Source organism: Hyalella azteca, unplaced genomic scaffold, assembly GCF_000764305.2.
Source record: "Hyalella azteca isolate HAZT.00-mixed unplaced genomic scaffold, Hazt_2.0.2 contig14766, whole genome shotgun sequence".
NCBI classification, from domain to species: domain Eukaryota; kingdom Metazoa; phylum Arthropoda; class Malacostraca; order Amphipoda; family Hyalellidae; genus Hyalella; species Hyalella azteca.
In genome coordinates this window covers 433,599-453,428 of record NW_025944642.1, presented here as the reverse complement: position 1 = coordinate 453,428, position 19,830 = coordinate 433,599, and the positions used below count along the sequence as shown (strand labels likewise).

Sequence of the window (19,830 nt, the reverse complement as noted above, 5' to 3'; positions counted from 1 at the left end):
ACTTTACTTGATGCATTATGTGTCTCGCTTGATGTACTGTTTTTGTAACCATCAGGTGCGTACTATTAGTTAGTTTAGTGACCCTATGATTACTAGCGCCAAACTCACCAAAGTACAAAGAGCGGCCGATTTCTCGTCTGTGATTGGTGGGTTTAGTTTGAAAAGCTGTCAGGGATTGGTCAACGTAGTTACGAACTCATACCTATTATTGATAGTACAGCCCCACTGATCTGCATAGAATAGAAAACCTCTTGCTTCTTGAATGAAGCTGCTTATGTTTATGTTTGTAAATTATCATGCGAGGTACAGACTTATATGTGCTAGTGGATGATGCGCCCACTAGCACACGTCTCTCTAAGTAATTTCGTAAGCAATCGAGTATATACATTAATGATAAGCATTTTAATGCTATTTTTGCTAATGATTTTTGTTTACGATTGGTTGATTTAAAAAGCGTCTGAATCAACTACTGATGATAAATGAATATGATCACTAAAAATTGAAATTCAGCTTATGAATAAACAAATGTTCTCTTGTTGAACTGTCGTTCAGCGCTGCTCTCGTGCTGTTTAACTGATACGACGAATGTCACAGTTTTGCTGTTATTAGACTGGGCATCAGTGCGCAGTGGCGTGCCACAAGGAAGCGTCCTGGAGCCTATTTTGTTCGTTGCTTTTATAAATGATCTGCCAGAAGTAGTATCCAGCGTGTGCTCCATGTATGCCGACGACACAAAAGTTTATAATACAGTGAAGAATGCGTCAAATAAAGCGCAATTGCAAGATGATCTTGACAGCTTAGTTAACTGGGCTGATACGTGGCAGCTGCGGTTTAATGCTGACAAGTGTAAAGTACTTCACCTCGGGAAGAACAATGAACAGCAAGATTACAGTATGAGAAGACATGGTTGCAACGAGAGAGTAATGATTGAAAAGTCTAGTGTGGAAAAAGATCTCGGAGTTTATGTCGACAAGGAGCTGAAATTTTCTAAGCATGTTGAAACGCAAGCTAACACGTCCAACAAACTTCTTGGACTAATCAGACGCTCATACGAGTTCCTAGAGGCAGAAACGATGAAGCAGTTGTTTGTTGCCGTCGTACGCCCGAGTCTAGAGTTTGGAAACGTTGTGTGGTCACCGAGATTCGAAAAGGACAGAAATTTAATAGAGAATGTTCAAAGACGTGCAACAAGGATAATTCCAGGCTTGAAGGGCAAGTCCTATGAAGAAAGATTGAAGATTATGAAGCTTCCAAGCCTCAGTTATCGACGTCTGCGTGGGGACCTCATTGAAGTATACAAGTATACTCATGGTCTATACAAGGTCCCTGAAGGGTTACTAGAATTTGAAACAAGAACCAACACCAGGGGCCACGGCTATAAGCTAAAAAAATTGCGCTGCAACTTCTCCACGCGACAAAATTTCTTCTCGCTTCGAATCACCGACATGTGGAACAGCCTTCCCGATGACATCGTTGGCGCTCCAAGTATGAACGCGTTCAAGAACAGACTAGATAAAGCTATGGAAAAATATATGTTCAGATTTGAAATGCCTAGCTCCTTATCGAACCCGGTGGAAGTCTATTAGCTTCTTCAAACTATCGCCAGTCATGAAAAGATCCGGTCAAATGACACGAGTTTAGATCTATGAACAAGGCACGAAATGGAAAAGAATCGGCGACAGGCCACATCAGGCCTACACTTCAGAGCCGACATCACTATGTTATGTTATGTTATGTTATTAAAAATATAATAATACGATTGTAAGACATTTAAGCTTCATATGGAGTTATGAAGCGTTACGCGGCAAGTGCATCCGTTTCCCGAAGTCTGCGGACTCATTTGTAGCGCATTTTCTCATTTATGAAAAAAATGCACTATTGTGCTCGCCATGTCCGTCTGTCCGTCCGTCCGTCCGTCTGTCCGTCCGTGACTTAACGTTTTCGTCGACGAGAAAATGCGCTCTCTGTCACTCACTGCAGTGAGTACTGAGTTATATTTTTTAATTGTAAACAAAGTCCAGCGGTTGCCCTCAAATTGTGTTAGTTCTTCCGGACGAGCGGGCGGCGCTGCGCGGCAGCCGCGGTCACTGCTCCCGTGCGACGCTCGCCGTCGCCGTAGTTTTTTTTTTAGTCTCCGGACCTGAGAAAAGTTTTCAGTTTGATCTCTCTCAAAAAAGTTTTCGTTTACTGGAAATTTTTCGTTTCCGAAGCTGAATTTGGCGTTGATTGACAAAAAAATGTTTTAGTTGAAGTTGAGTGACATTAACAAAAAATGTTTTCGTTACCTGCAAAAGTAGTTGAAACATTGGAATGCTCTTGCTAATTCATTTGATATCTGAAAAATTACATTTATTTAAGATTTATATCAAAAACAACTACGTTAGATTAACGCCATGCTTTCTTAAGACACATGATGCTTGGAAATAAGTGACGCCATAGCAATCTAACAAAATTTCTTGAAACGTTGATGGAGCTGGTCTCTGAAACGTTGTCGATGAAGATGTGATGACTAGCCTGGCGTTTTCTTTGTATTTAAATTATGAATTATTAATGAAATGTTGAATGAGACTTCAATGATTTGTAAACGATGCATTGTTAATGCTCAGAATACACTATCGTATGTGCAGTTGCACTGAAACAATTCTCGTATGCGAAACAATTCTCTCTCTCAATTCTCAACATTCTTGCTCCCAAAGACGTTTGTTTCCTCAACTTCATCACCTTATTTACGCTCGTTTCAAGCACGCCGATCATTGGGTTGTCGGCCCTGCTGTTGGCGGGAGGCGGCGTGCGTAGAGCGAGCGCTACACTCAAAAAATAAATGCCTCATATTGCCAAAAATAGTGACACATTTTCTCACCCACTGCAAAAGCATAGAAAATACGCAGTAGCATGGACACACTCTGGGGCTAATTAAGTCAGGATAACCCACACATGGGCAAAAAGTGCATCGATATTTGGACAAAACGTCACACATTTCTCTGAGTGTAGGAGCGTGCTGGCGCAGGGCGTGCCTCTTTATAACGTGGAAACTCCTAAGCCTTCTTTTGCATGCGATAATTTGCTCTTGTTTCCTAGCGCGCCTTTCTTGCTGTCGCGCTACGCACCGAACGCACACTGGCAGTAGAGCTGAAAGGCGTAGTCACGATTCTTCATTTGCAGTCGTCAAGTAGAAGATTGCGAGCGTGCGAGCTCTTACGAACGCATTTTAGTTCAAGTATATCGTGAAAGTTTTGCTTTAAGTCGTTCAATTATTCCATAAGTTTGGCTTAAACTCGTTCACAAGTTCTGTCATCATAAATTAATAAGTATTCAGTGATGAAAGATAGACTTTAGAAAATGAGTGTGAAGTCGCGTGTGTTCGTCGGGAAATTACCGTAACAACTATACATATATATGCACTATAGAAAAGCAGAAGAAGAAATATGCACTATATATGCAGAAGAAATATGATGTTTAATGCGCAATTTGAATACATTTAATTGTAGTTCAGCCTTATTTTATTTTTGAACAAGTGTTAATTGTTCGCAATCTTCATTTCATAATACTATGACATTGAATCGACTGTTGTTGATGTTGACAGTCAATTTTTTTGGTTCTGCTCAAGTGGTGATACATAAAATATGCCGAATTCAAAATAGATCTTGATATGTTGGCAGAAACTCGAAATTATATTTTATCAATTGAATGAATTCAACATGTTTCAAGATGTTTTACTTAAGACATTAGAAATAATTCATATTACTTATTATTTTTCTCGAAGCCGTTAAAGTATAGCTTAGCTACGAATTATCCTGCTTCGGATTTTCAGCATTCGCTGCACTGTATTACCAATCGTGTTCTAGTATGTCTCTAATATGCATCGTGTTCTAGTATGTCTCTAATATGCATCGTGTTCTAGTATGTCTCTAATATTCATCGTGTACTAGTATGTCTCTAATATGCATCGTGTTCTAGTATGTCTCTCTCGTGCACCTGTGAAGAGTTCGCTACCATAGCCCCTGTTGCGTGCAAGGAGGTCGCGGTTGGTCGCTGTCTCCTTTCATTGATATGAGGGAGAGCAGCAACGGTGCTATCCAGCCTCACCGACCTCCTCTGTCGCCCTCCGTCCTGACTCACTTCCTGTGCTGCTGCTGCTGTAATTCTGACTCTCCCGTTCTCAATTCTGGCGTCCAGCAGCGGTGACTGCTCCCAGCAGGCATCTCACGTTGAAATAACGTTGGTTAAACGTTAGTTACTACGTTTAACGTTGGTTACAACGTTTAAGGTTGGTTACAACGTTTAACGTTGGTTACAACGTTTAACGTTGGTTACAACGTTTAACGTTGGTTATAACGTTTAAAGTTGGTTACAACGTTTAAAGTTGGTTACAACGTTAAACATTGGTTACAACGTTTAACTGTTGGTTAAACGTTGTTACAAGGAAATATATGTTGTTTCAACGTCGTTTACCTGGAGGACTTTACCTTTGTTATTCTTTTCCCAACACCATCTACATTGGTGACCAGCATCGTTGTTGCTCAACCAGCCCAGCTTGTGCTCCCCGCCTGCAAATTAGTGTTGCTGCTCACGCGCGCGCCCGGCCCGTCTTACTTCATCGCAAACCGGCTAATAGCGAACGGAGATACTGAATATTGATACAACTATTAATAAATCTACTCAACAAAGATAATTGAGTGGTATAATCAGCTGTGAGCTCTTTTATTTCTTAACACCAAAGTTACCTCAATATGTATTCATGAATCACGTAACAAATTTTTAATATAAGCGCTGTGAGTGCATGGCCGAAAATCTGAACCTCTATGTTTTCTTAAACTTTCTTATGTAAGTATCAATTGACTGAAAAAAGTATTGTTGATCCGGGTTTGTAATTGCTGATAAATTAGATTGCTGAATATTGCTGATAAATTTGTTGCAAGGCAGCTTCTCTTGAGCTCTTTGTGATGCTTTCTTCAAGCGAGACTCGGAGAAGCGTCTTGATTTCCAGACTTCCGTCCTCTTTGTGCACTGTCAAGTCACTGAGCCTTACGATCACTGCTTTGTCCTCTCTACTCGGAGAAATAAGCGAGGTTTTGTCACGATATGGAGGCACTTTTTGCGCTTGTATGGCTCTTCCTGACCCATTTCAGCCCGACATTAGGACATATGTGACCCATCTATTTTTCTGAGTGTGTGGTTGGTAATTTCGTTCCAGAATTTTCTCAATTCTCCGACCTTAATGCTCCAGATGACATGAAAATGTAAAGGTCAGCAGAAAACATTTGCAGAAGACGTTCAAATCTAAATCGAACTATAGTTCCATTTAGTTTGCTTTGGTATATGATTTCCATTGTACTTGATAACGATAGCTCGTAAAAAATAAATTTTAATATCTCGTCCGTTCGCTTATCATATTTGATAAAAATGCATAGCATCGATTGTTTCTTTTTGTTTTCTCACTAAATCATCACGAAATTTCGTCTCATTGAGTTGTACCTTAACCGAACTGTCCAGCAGACCTGTACTCACAACAATAAACGCACGATGAGTCGTGAGCACGTCATGAGTAAGACCTGTACTCACAACAACGTACGCACGATGAGTCGTGAGCAGATCATGAGTAAGACCTGTACTCACAACAACGTACACACGATGAGTTGTGAGCAGATCATGAGTTAGACCTGTACTCACAACAGCGTACGCACGACGAGTTGTGAGCAGATCATGAGTAAGACCTGTACTCACAACAACGTACACACGATGAGTCGTGAGCAGGTCATGAGTTAGACCTGTACTCACAAAAACGTACGCACGATGAGTCGTGAGCAGATCATGAGTAAGACCTGTACTCACAACAACGTACGCACGATGAGTCGTGAGCACTGAGCATGCCATGCGTCTATCGTTATACTGGTCGCCTGACCGTTGTTGCTGCGGTCGTACGTACTACGTACGCTGGTCCCATCATCCCGTCATTATCGTTATTAAGCGCGTCATCGGTCACGCTTCTCTAAACCGTGACCCAAATATTCGCATGAACCATCGATGAAACATGCAAAAAGATCCTTCTTGTAATATTTTTTGCGGTTCAACTAAGTGTCTTAAAATCTTTCTTTTGATGGCTTACAATGTAACTTTATCTTGATGTCTTACGATGTACAATCTTCATCTTGATGGCTTGTAATGTACAATTTTTATCCTGATGACACATGAATTCACAAAAGTGTAATGGTCAACTCTAGAGAGGCTCAATGAAGTTTATATTTTTTGTTAATCATGTTTGTAAACATTGAATTTATTCCGCCTAAAATTACCATGCTTGGCAGAAGGTTCTTTATCTTTGTAGTCTACTCCGCAATACTGGTTTAATGTATAGTCAAGTATTTCCTCCTATTGAATTTATGGTACAGGTAATAAATGCATGAGCTTTGGTTGTTGTGAAGACAGTGCGGGTGTGTTTGTTCGTGCAAATACGTGAATCTTTCCGCTCGCTTGCGGGTTGGTGACCACATTGATGTACCTGCAGCGTGCGAGGATTTATTGCACCTGTCTCGCTTCTCGCCCGAACATGGAGGGAAATTATTGCAGCAAAATATTGGTTTAGAACACCACTAACCCAAGTATACCAGAGCCACCTCAAGTGACGTACGAAAAAATGTGAAGCCGTTGACCGAAGCATACGTGAGTAACCTTTATTGATATGGAATAAAACGCATAAGCATTAGCCGAAGCATACTATTAACTATTAACTGAAGTATATGTATATGTGAGTGATAATGTACATAAAATAAAACACACAATATCTAAAGAAACTGAGGTGTATTCTGAGCGCTGGTGGCTGTAAATTGGTGCGTATAAAAGGCAGGTGGAGTAAATGTGCCGTCATGGCAGAAATGGCGTAAGAACGCGCGTGTTGCTTCTTCGTGCGTATCGCTCATCGCCTGCGCCACCGTACCGTGCGGTGACGATCTCTTCAATGCACATCTGTTTTCCATGCATCAATTCAGGTTACCGATTAAATGATCTGAACTTATTTTCTAACGGAAATTCCAATGTTACTGCATGTAAATTTATTATTACAATTTTGCTTTGAAATCAAATAGATAAAAATTACACCAAATTTTTTGCAAGAAAGCTCACATATTCGACACTTTTTCTAAACTTATCTCGTACATGTGAATAATGAAACTGACGTGCTTACGTTCATAATGTTTTTCGCGATTTGCACATTGTTCGATCTCTGTGATTCTTTTCACTTACGTGTTCCGGCAATTTTCAGTGCAGCGAGATGTAATATAAAAAAAAAATTAAAGTATTAATGTCACTTATTTGCTTAAATCGCAAGTTGACTAAAAATTTAAAAGCAAAGAATAGTCCACAAAAATTCATATCTTTATAGAAAACGTTTCGGAGTCCAGCTCCATCGTCAGTTCGTAGAATCTAGAACATACATTTAAATTTTAAATAATTAAAAAAAAAAATTAAGAGTTGGTAGCTGCGTCAGCCAATCACAAAGATGCTTTTTGAGCTGAACCCATGAATAAAAACGAGAAATAAGCCGTTACGTGCACTTAATCGTCTACGTGTACGTAATCCGCTACTAGTATATAGGTACTCTGTAGGCAATAATCCGCTACGTGTACTTATGCCGCTACGTGTACTTATGCCGCAACGTGTACTTATGCCGCTACGTGTACTTATGCCGCTACGTGTACTTATGCCGCTACGTGTACTTATGCCGCTACGTGTACTTATGCCGCTACGTGTACTTATGCCGCTGCTTGTACTTATGCCACTACGTGTACTTATAGGCCGCTACATGAACTTGTGCCACTACGTGTACCTGAACGACTTTTGATAGGACGGCCGCAGGTGTTCATTAGCTTTTAATTTAGCTTCTAAGTGACGCGTTTTTTTGGCAGAAAATATGGCTGTTAAGGCCAGAAGGCACGTGCGTTCCGGCCACTTGTTGCGGCCGGAAGCTCTCCTCGAGACGAGCTCTCACTCCCCGGAACTGCGGAGGCGGTGCTGCTTATGCTCGTCTTCCTTTGCTGTGATCCTAAGCAACCGTGTTTATATGGGATATATTTCTTTAATATGACCTTATGGTTTGATTCGTTTTCAAGGATTGATCTGAATTAATTTGAGGTCATTATTATGTGAACGATAATAATGATGAAGAGTACCTCCAAAAGTATTAATACTCGCGTCATAATTAGGGGTTGCATTATCAAAACTAGTTAAGAGTTCGGATCTCCGTCAGCCAATGACAGACTGTTCTTCTTGCAATACCCACCAATTACAGACGCTACGTATACCCCACCGCTACGTGTACTTGGCGATTCCTGTTGGTACGGCCCGCGAACTGTAACTTCTTTACCTCCGCCACAAGAAGCAATATAGTACTACGGAATGTTAGAGTAATCATTAGTGGTAGTGTTGTGCGTACTATGGTGTTGTGGTGGTGTAACCTGTCTGCCACTGCCTGCAGAGTACTCAGCAGTGGTAGTGTGGTGCGTGTACTATGGTGTTGTGGTGGTGTAACCTGTCTGCCACTGCCTTCAGAGTACTCAGCGGTGGTGGTGTGGTGCGTACTATGGTGTTGGGGTAGCGTAACCTGTCTGCCACTGCCTGCAGAGTACCTGTTTCGTCATTGCCATTTCCGCCCCTGCGGGCATCCAGGGCTCCTCGGCGTAGTGCCCCAAGGCTGGTGAAGAAAAGCTTGTCATGCCAGAGAACGCGGCTTTTACTTGATTGATGTACAGCGGAGGTATAGTTAATAAAGATCTTATTTCAAAATATTTTATACGCTATAACTCCCATCATAATGCACGAGCTGTCTTTGATGCTAATGCGTATACGCATGTTTTAGTTTGAGAATGAATATAATACGTAACTGAGGTAAAAAATTACGTTTATATTTTCGTTTGCTAAAGTCTAAAGTTTCTTCTTGAATTTTCGCCGTTACAAAAGCAATGCTGACACGCCGCGTCTGGACAGCACGTAGGCACTAACTTTGCTGTTTATGCATGTATAATTAGAGTTATGGTTGTAGTTTTGTGTCTGAACAGCCGGTTAAATACAGTTCAACTTCAGTTTGCGGCCTAGTACTGTGTTCTCATACGATCATTCATTGAAGAATATTTTTCATAAGTATCACCAAGTTTACATTCATTCTTTGCTTCACGACTGGCCGGTTGCAGTAGAACGATCAGTTCCAGCAATGCTGCTGAGGAAGCGAGTGCTTCCGTTGGTCACCTTATATTCAGCGAGTGCTTATAATGTTCATCACTGACACTTATAATGATCATAGTAACTTCACAACGCTGGGGGGAATCTGTCTGGGATTGACGATCAATTTATAACACCTATATTATTGATTTATATTTTTGTTTGGTTTCAGTTTGCATCACACCATTGTACTCATGCCGGCATCTGAAGTGCTATGTCTAAGTAGCCTTATATTCTGGCGTAATTTGCCTATAATGTGTGGGAAAACTTGAGCACCTGCCTCTGTAGACAACCTGTCTGCTGTAATCACGAAGCATTACCTGCTTGTGTTGGTCTTAGCATGAGTGCATGAAGTGGTTGCCGTATATTGATGCATTGTTTGCGGTTATCTGCTCTACGGTCAGCTTCAGAGCTATTTTTTTCTGGCTCTGGCAACGTCTGTCTTAGAATTAATGAAACTTGACATTACTATGCCAAGTTTCATTTCAGAGACACCCTGTGCGCAAAGAGTCACGAGCGCTGAACTCAATTGTATGTAAAAATATAAATAAATTTTTTTGAATGTCATTTATAAGTTGTAAATTTATCAAGAAATTAATGACGTGTTTCTTTGAGATTACTTGAATCTATGAATGATAGTTTATTTCGAGTCCGCATTACCGTTCTGCTCTCTGTTAACACATTAGTTTTCGTATTATCTCTTTCATTACGTTTCCTCGAGGCATTTCACCGACATTTATATGGTCGAATGCATTCGACTGTTTGACGAGATAACTCGAGGTTTGCTGAACTGTGAGCGCAATTTGCATGGACGTTTACCAGTGACAGGTACGATTGTCTCAATTCTCATGCTTGACTGGTGGCAAATTAGTCACAGTTTCCTGTGATTTGATTGTTAAATTCATTTGTCTTTGAGGTATTAATTGACGATAATGAGGCGACAGCTCATTGGTTAACTCTGTTTCTAGTATAAATACGAGGGTTGGATTTTGTGAGCGTTGACTGAGGTATTCAGGTGTTGATATTAGCGATCATGTGCGAGGTCACGGAGAGGGAGATTGGTCCATGCACGTCGTCTCATTCTGGTACACTGAATAAACTGTACGGTTCATATTGTCCAAATAGTTACACGTTCTTAGACACAGCGCGTGCAGAGAGTTGACGTTGCACTTAAACGCCCTTTTGCCGGGTGCCAAACTTGGTCAGGTGTGTAAGGAATTTATACAAACATAACTGCTAACAATTTTATTGAAACTCCAAAGGATAAGCTTCGGATCCAGAGAAGTATTAACGTGGCATGCATTAATCATGATAAAGGGCCCATAGCATGCATTAATTCAAAAAGATGATAGGAAGTGAAATTGCACTCTGGTCACTGCGGGCTATACAGTAGCCTAGAACACCATTTGAGTCACCTCCGTATCACATAAGCCAGTCAAAAGTTGAGCCCTTCAATGCCTCAAAACTTCTCTCGAAATCGACACTTAATCTAACTTAATCTTTAAGGTCTCCGTTACAGGGAAACGGAACATAATTTTAATTAAATGGAACATTAATCAGTAAAATTTCTAATAGGTGATACACACACAAGCGCAAAAAATGAATCAAAGTAAAAAGTCCCACAAAAACTTAATACAATACAAAGTCTCGCTCATTTTTTTTACAATAAAATATTTTACTCTTTGCATTTTACAATACTAAGTCTCGCAACAGAGTTGCTTTTAGAGGCGGGACGTAAACAGAGTTGCTGGTCGAGGCGAGACGTAAACAGAGTTGCTGATAGAGACGGGACGTAAACAGAGTTGCTGGTAGTGGCGGGACGTAAACAGAGTTGCTGGTAGAGGCGAGACGTAAAGAGTTGCTGGTAGAGGCGGGACGTAAACAGAGTTGCTGGTAGAGGCGGGACGTAAACAGAGTTGCTGGTAGAGGCGGGACGTAAACAGCTTCCTTGACGTAACCCCACAAGAAATAGTCACATGGGGTGAGATCAGGAGAACTCGGTGGCCAGAATTGCAGAGCCAGATCTTCATTTCCTATGCGTCCTACCCAACGCTTAGGAAGCAACTGATTCAAAAAATGTTTGGGACATCATGATGCCAATGGGGGACATATTGAACATTTATAAAAACGTAAAAAAAAAATCTTTCTCTTTCCATTGTTGTATAAATTATTCATTTAAATTTAAATTCTGTATATGTGACCAAATTTCATTACAATAAAACTTTTAGACCGCAATGCAGTTAAGCTGAGCTTGTTAAAAGTAATAAATTCCATTTGTTTTAAAACAATATAATCTTCCAATATTTATTTTCAGCGAAAATAACATCACATTCACGCTAATATGTTCTTCAGTTTTAGGGATCTAAGCTAGCACCTCACTTATTTCAAATCGCTATAATGTTACTTATTTAAAGAGATGAACTTGTTTGGTATACAAATGTTATTCTAAAATACACTACTCTGAGTACTCTCTAAATCGTATTCACTTTGAAAATAAGTAAATATTATTGGACTGAGAATTTGTGATTGCATCACTTATCACAGGTGAGCAGCAAGCGTTCACAGTGGCCGTATACTGTCAAAAATAGTCATCGAGTTCGTAACTCTCAGCCAATCATTGACGGTCTTTGAAGCTAAACCTACCAATCAAAGACGATAATTCGCCGCTACGTGTACCTAGGCCGCTATACGTGTTCTTGAGTGAGTTTTGAAAGCACAGCACCTGATGAATTACTCTGCCATTCTGCCGTATCGATGTTATCTGTGCGCATAGGGCGGCTAAGCGAGGTTAGCCGTAAAAAAATAGAGGTTGCTGAGCGACAATAGGACGCTTGCTTCTGACCTAAATCAGTAACACTAAGGAGGGGACAGCCCCATATCGCTGGAAAGTGGATATTGATGTGAATCTCCCGAGATGATATTGAAGAATACTGGATGTTGATTAGTTTGTAGTGAAGTTGTTACAACACGCCAGACATCTGACGTTGAATTAAACATCGTTTCATTGAATAAACGTTAAATCAGGGTTGTTTCAACGTTATTTGCTGCCTGTTGGGAAATAAAGTCTGTGCGAGCGATATTTAAGATCAGATAAGAGCTATTCAAATATGTGTAAGAAATTATTATTGCTTGCGACGTTCTATTTTAAAGTAGATTTTTGTCTTTTTCATCCAAAATTTTCAAATGTTATTCTTCCCAATTGATCGCTCAATATCATTCTCGTTTCCTATCACATTATTGAAGAGTTTGATAAATTTTAATGGCAACCTTTCAGTTCAGTATTTGTATTTCAGTTGGACAGCAGCGGACCTGTCGGTGGTGTGCCGGCAGATGGGGTTCACAGGAGGCCAGTATCACGAGTGGCAGGACAAGCCCAACAACGACACCAAGAGCCTCCTGCTGGAGACGCCCGCGTGCACTGGGGCGGAGAGCAGCATCGAGGAGTGTGCCTGGTACAGCAGAGCTCTGGGTGGCGGCGTTTGTGGTGAGTAATTCTACTATAGAATGTTTGAAAAAATTTACATTTCCTACTATCGAATGTTTGATTTTTTATATGTCCTATACTATAGAATGTTTGTAATTTTTTATATATCCTTCTATAGAATGTTTGAAACATTTTTTATATTTCCTGCTATAGAATGTTTGAAAAATTTTATATTTCTACTGTAGAGTGTTTGAAATTTTTTATATTTCCTGCTATAAAATTTTTAATTTTTTTTTTATATTTCCTGCTATGGAATGTTTGAAATTTTTTATATTTCCTACTGTAGAGTGTTTGGAATTTTTTATATTTCCTGCTATAGAATGTTTGAAAAATGTTATGTTTCATATTATGGAATGTTGAAAAAATTTTATATTTCCTCCTACAGAATGTTTGAATTTTTTTATATTTCCTATTATAGAACGTTTGAAAAAATTTTGTATTTCCTACTACAGATTGTCTTATAAAAAAAATTGTATGCAAAGAAAGAAATTCGAGTGTGTGATGAGAAATATTTCCAAACCCTCCATGCAAATGACGTTTGAAACAACGTTGATTACGAGTTGATTTTGTTAAAATATCATTTAGCTAACGGTATTTCAAAGTCAGATGCCTGGTGTGACGTATGTTTAAAAAATTAATTCGTACATTCAAAAAAAAAAAAAAATTCAATATCTTAAACCTGGTAAGGATGATTAATATTTTTCACTTGGAGTAACCGAGGGAATTTTTAGCTCATTACACGAAACGTTAATCTATATTCGTATGTATTTATCTTTTTGATTCGACAACAATAATCCAATTAATAATCTTTTGTAAACATAGCAGCGGTCTTCATAGATTACTTAGATGCAGCTGGAAATTCATATTGGCTTCGTAAGAAGGTGTGCATGATCTTGGATTTTTTTAATCGCACAGAAACTAATTTAACATTGGTAAAATTTTGAAATGTGAAATAGGCTACCGTTCAATAAATAGTGTTGGGGAGGAGGAGGCAATGGGTGCGGGCATTCGATAAAATAATTTCATAACCCGAGGTTGCAAAGTGAAAGCGGTTCCATGTTAGTGATTTTGCTTCTATCATTCCATGGACCCGAACGTCCAACACTTTTCCATAAGTACACATAATAAGGCACACACTATCATACTATCATGTTAGTAGTTTTCATGTTTTAATTCCTTCAGTCGAGAACCCTTGCTGCACGGGAATGAGCGGCTGCATCTGTAAAACAAACAATAAAATACCAAACTGATAAAAGTCTGTTGTAATTCACATAGAACATATTATCGACTGTTGTCTTGAATTGCTCTGCAGGATCTTATCGACCACAGTTCCGACTTCCCGGTGTTCGCAACAAGTTAAAATCTTCTGTTTGATCTGACTCCAAAAGATCTCAATATAATTATTCGTCAGTCGTCAGGGATACAAAGCTGATTTACACTAATTATTTCCTTTATTTCACTCAAATCTCCAAGCTCACCAAAAGTTGGCTAACGAATTAATTACTGCAAAAACGAATTGCACTCGAAAATTTAGAGCTTAAAAATTGTACTATCAAAATATTTGTCCTAAAATATAACTTACATATTCTGAATTTGCAGCTAATGAAATCTCACAGTCACCTTTGAGGCTATTTCAATCAAGAATAGCCTTTTAGTTTCGCATCTTTCTAAATCCCATTACCTACATACAGTCGCCCTTATTATGTTCACCAAAGAAGTTCAAATTTCATCGATAATCACGGAACGCGTGTGCAAGAACATAAATTTGACAATTTATTTGACTTCCAAATTGTAGCCCAGAGGTAGCGGCAGCGAGAAGAAGGGAGCTATATAACCGTGGGGCGTGGGTTCGAGCCTTGGGTATATAGCAAATTAATTTTCCGGTGTCGCTGGTATGCGGCACTTGATGGCCGTCGAAGGTGATACTTCAGCACTGCCTTGAGTGGTGCCTAAAATGAACTCTGAGCACCGGTTACCTTGAGAGGTCTTAAGATCCTAAACATTTTGGAAAATTAAAAATGAGTCTATTTGTATATTATTTAAAAATATTTATTAATTTTTATGGAAATCCGCGCAACGGTTACCTGGAGAGATCTTAAGATCCTAGGAATGTTGAAGAATTCAGAATTATTTCATTTGTATATTATTTAAAAACATTTATTAATATCTTGAAGAATTAAAAAATGATCTTATTTGTATTAGGTATATCATTTAAGAATATTTATTAATTGTTATGGAAATCTGCGCAACGGTTACCTGGAAAGATCTTAAGATCCTAAAAATCTTGAAGAATTCAGAATTATTTTATGTATATTGATCAAAATAATTTATTTATTTATTATTATTGTTTGCAGACCTGCACCCTGACCTGGGCGTGGCGTGCGGAGAGTATCACGCAGACTGGAGAGGACGCCACTACTGGAAGGGCATTGAGTTCCTCGACGCCGAGTTCACCAAGGAGCTCCAGCAGGAGCGCACTCAGTTCGTCAAGGTGAGGCTCTTGCCGAACTCCTAGCCTTACTTGGGTCTCTGATGCTGAAATAAAATTGAGATTGAGGCGGTAATTTAGTTTCAATCGAGATTATTTTTTTTAGTTTGCTTATCTATAAAATATTATCATGTAAAAGTGTCTCCCTCAACTTATTTCTTAATTATATGTTTTCATTGTTGTTCAATATTCAAAGCGCTCAAAATCAGTAGTAATAACAAATTACTGTAAATAGTAAATAGCAAAGGTAGTAACAATAAACAGCAACCACCCACACCGCTGTTGTTCCCGCAGGTGTCACGGTCACGTCTGTCCCACATCGACATCCTGCACGCGGGCTACGGCCCACGACGTCAGGTGACGGCCGCCGTACAAGCCTTCAGTACTCCACCTCGTCTCGACCATATCACCATTTATGGCTCGGTCTACAACGCAATTAACTTCACCATGCCCGGCACTTTCATCACTCTTTACGCCGCTAATATCACCGGCAACAGAGGTCTTTATATAATAAATAATAATAATAATTAAATATATATATAAGGTTAAGCTCGCGGAAGTCTTGATACAATATAATAAGTTTCGATACAATAATTCCTGTTCGTGCTTCGATTTCGTCTCCCTGTGATGAGCTACGATATGAAATTTTAGTGAAGTAAATATGCGGTGAACTCTGCTGGTGTCATTCAATAACCATAAACCACTAATACTTCAACCACTCATGACCATTAACCACCAATAACCATCAACCAATAACCAGCAACAATCACTAATACCATTTATAACCATCAACCCCCAATAGCCATCAACCACTCATGACCATCAACCACTAATAACCATCGACCTCCCGTAACCAACAATCACTAATACCACCTATAACCATCAACCACCAATAACCATCAACTACCAATAACCGTCAACTACCAATAACCATCAACCCCCCGTAACCAACAAGCACTAATACCACTCATAACCATCAACCACCAATAGCCATAAACCACCAATAAACATGAACCACCACCAGGCTTCGGTGTGTACGTGAACAGCTCGACGGGTGGCGTGAGACTGGAAGGAGGTTCAGTGGTAGCCAACAACCAGGCGGACGGCGTCAAGTACAACTTCCACCATCGGGAACCTATCAAGTCCGCCGACGATTCCTTCATGGATTTCTGCAAGGGCGCGTACAACCTGCAGCAGACGTACCCTCTCGTCATGAAGGCTGAGCAGGAGCGCAGGTCTTTCAACCCCATCATCTGTGAGAAGGTGCGTTGCAGCTCTAGGTTGATGAAATTAGTACAATGGTTGATTAAATTAGTACAATGGTTGATAAAATTAGTACAATGGTTGATAAAATTAGTAGTGGGTAAGTCATCTAAGATTTATTTCAGGTGTTTACGACACAATTGGAGGACTACGTGTTCACGCTCCACTTCAACTACATGCTTAACGACGATGAGTCTTCGGCGTCTTTAGAGGTGCGCGATCGGGACCAGTTTGGAGAGCTACTCACGCGTTTCAGTCTTAAGAACAGAACATATCCCGCTTCTGTCGTGTCCAGAACAAATCAACTTTACGTTAAGTACAGGGCCGCCCCCAGGAAACAGGCTATCATCTACATGGAGATCATCGCGGGGCCGAGTAAGTTCAGTCTCAAGTTAATTAAATTTTGCTTGTAAATATGTACCATTGCATGTTATATTTTCTCTCCGCGATTGATTTGTGTGTCTAATTATTTCGTCCCCGAAACGAGTGAATTTTCATGTAGTCTGTTAGACTGTATTATCTTGATTTTCATTAAGATTAATTGTCGCTTGTATTTATTCTGTTCGATGTGTTCAGGTAAAATACCAGACCTTAGCATCAACGAATCGCATGTCTTCAACAACCTTGGCCACGGAGTGTCCGTGGAGAACTTGCGCAGCGCAGTTTTCGTCCACAAGTCTAACCTGACCGGCAACCTGTTCGGTTCTGGCCTAAACGTTCGCGGAGGTTCCGGTGACGTGAACGTTACCTACTCTACCATATCGGAAAATCTTGGCGATGGTGTAAACGTGACGTATGAAGGCGGTCTCCAGAACGTTACATGGTCACGCATTTCCGACAACAAGCTAAGGGGGATCGCAATCTGGTTCAACGAGACCGATCGTAATACCAGCTTGAGACAAGAGACAGGGATTGCATATTCAGTGATCGACAGAAACCTCGAGACTGGTTTGCTTGTGGGCAACTTCTGCCGCACGGCATTCCTCAACATCACCAGCAACACATTCTCAAACGGGGTAGAAGCCGCGGTAGAAATAGGCTCTTGCTGGAACAAAACAGATCAGATGAGAACTGTTTTGATCACTAATAACCTCTTCAGTAATAATAATAAACTTGCGATCAAGATTGTTCCGGCAGTCAATATGAACCTCTCAATTGAATGGAACCGCTTCCTTAACAATAATCTAGGAACTGTTCTGATTCGTAATAAAGACCTGCCACAGCTTGATCTGCTGCCTCTAGTGAGCAGAATATCAGATAACATCTTCCGAAGAAATACAGGTAAATACGTTTTGCAGCTTCGTCTCTCAACTCCTGGCATATACCAGTCACTGCTGCTGACCCGCAACATAATACAAGACAACATCGTGCGTGAACCTTACGAAACAATGACATCCCGCAGCCAGGCGGCTGGCGTCGTGTGCCTTGGATCCAATAACATTCAAGTTTATAGAAACTTATTGGAAAATCCTGAATCTCCGTACGAGCTTGCCTCACATTCACTCGACCAAAGTGACGCAATAAACTGCACCTATAATTGGCTTGGAAAGAAACTAGAAAATGACGTTTACAACCGAATTTTAGACAGAAGAGATCGGTACAACTTGGCTTTGATATCTTTCCACCCGTTTCTGCTTAGCGACAACAATATGGAGACCCCAGTAGTTAGCAATGCCCAGATGTCCGAGCCTAGCTTCTTCGATCCTTTAGACAGAACTTTAATCGGGGGAGAAGTCAACGGAGAAATTGTTCTCACTGAACCCAAGTACAAAGTAAAGAAAGACATTTACGTGCACACAACAGGTGACTTGAAGATAGCTTTCAACACAGTGTTGGAGTTTGAAGAGAGTGTTGGAGTTATGGTTGCTGGTGTGATGAGGGCTGAAGGTTCAACAACCGGACGTGTACGTTTTACTTTATCCGGCACCACTGCTGCTGAGGAGCAGAAAAAAATGGAGATTGCGGCACGGGATGAATATCAGAATGGAGTAGAGGAGGCAACCGACGATGAGGCTCTTGCAGACGACATGACCGAGCGCACTTTCGACATCTCATCGACGATACCAGACGTGCATGTGAAGCTCGCAGGCGGGCGTGACGGCTTCGAAGGTCGGCTCATGGTAAGTCTAACTCGCTCTTTTCGGTTCTCAGACATTTTTTTATTTAGTCCTCGCTTGAATATGCTTCAAAGGTTCTAATTCATTTAATTCCCTTTTTTTTACACCATTTACTTGAATTTTTCAAATAATGTTCCTAAATTTTCCCCTTAACCATGTTATGTATGAAATTTCCCCTTAATTCATGTAGGTAAATCTATCTATTTTCCGTCAAAATTGAAGAAAAAACTTTCTAGTTTTGCTATACCTATAGATGATGAATAATTAATTAAATTAATAGAAACATCTGAGTTGTCAATAATGACCACGTTGTTGTAACATATGAAGGTGAATAAGTTTCAGAGCAACAGTCTTACCGCCCAATGTGTGGAGGTGATTTTGCAACTAATGCCTACCAACAAACGTCATGCAGAGGGTTTTGGAATCTCTGTCTTACTCCAAAATTTATGGAGGATTTTTTTTTTCAGATCTACAGCGGAGGTCGCTGGGGCAGCGTTTGCAGCCACGGGTGGACGGAGGAGACTGCGGCGGTGGCCTGCCAGCAGCTCGGGTTTGTCCTCAACCCTGAGGACTGGCTGCTGCTGCCTGGGGACTTGCCTCAGGAGGGACAAGACGCGCCCATTGTCAGAGGGTAAGAGTCTTATTTTTTCTCGTGTATGTATTACAGCTGATGTTTAACTATTTTATTTCTTATGTCATATTTATTGGACCATTGAGTGCTTCTTTCCATTTTTTTGTTGAGGTTGGTCTCCATCTTGTTTAAGCCGGTTTGTAGAATAGTAACTGATAGGGTAAAAATTAGCTTTATTTATTAAAAATGCTTTTTAGCTGCCAATATTAGATTAATAATCAATTTCTTTAATTAATACAACTCCTATTCATGATTATATAAATTACAAGCATTTTATCATTGGAGCATTCACAATAATTTAATGTTGTCGTGTCTCTTCTTTAGAATCCGCATCGCGACCCAAAATGTCTAACGCTCATTCAACTCTGGATGATTTTACCGAAACTCATATTTTTAATTTGTCCTCAGCAACGTAGTTTGTGACGAATTCGACACAGACGTGTCACTGTGTCGGAGTGACGATGAGTCAGAGCTGGAGAACTCCTGTCGTCACACGGACGACGTGGGCCTGCGTTGCTACCCTCGGTCCTGGGCGGGCATCAGGCTGGGCATCACAGCCAAGGAGAGCTACCTTAAGAACGTCATCATCGAGAAGGCGGGACTGCTCGATTATTCCATTAGAGCCTTCAAGCCTGGT

The 19,830-nt window shown here is 40.3% G+C and overlaps 1 protein-coding gene across 6 annotated transcripts in view; it reads left to right on the top strand.

Annotated features, from left to right (window-relative positions):
* Positions 1 to 19,830, top strand: part of LOC108678275 (protein bark beetle) — a 60,494-nt gene that overhangs the window by 12,503 nt on the left and 28,161 nt on the right. For all 6 annotated transcript variants that reach the window (XM_047884159.1, XM_047884163.1, XM_047884162.1 and 3 more), the window contains exons 3-10: positions 12,504 to 12,694; positions 15,049 to 15,185; positions 15,477 to 15,681; positions 16,207 to 16,445; positions 16,571 to 16,820; positions 17,022 to 18,565; positions 19,030 to 19,193; positions 19,602 to 19,828. In XM_047884159.1, the coding sequence (XP_047740115.1) occupies positions 12,504 to 12,694; positions 15,049 to 15,185; positions 15,477 to 15,681; positions 16,207 to 16,445; positions 16,571 to 16,820; positions 17,022 to 18,565; positions 19,030 to 19,193; positions 19,602 to 19,828 (2,957 nt within the window). The remainder of the gene's footprint in view (positions 1 to 12,503; positions 12,695 to 15,048; positions 15,186 to 15,476; positions 15,682 to 16,206; positions 16,446 to 16,570; positions 16,821 to 17,021; positions 18,566 to 19,029; positions 19,194 to 19,601; positions 19,829 to 19,830) is intronic.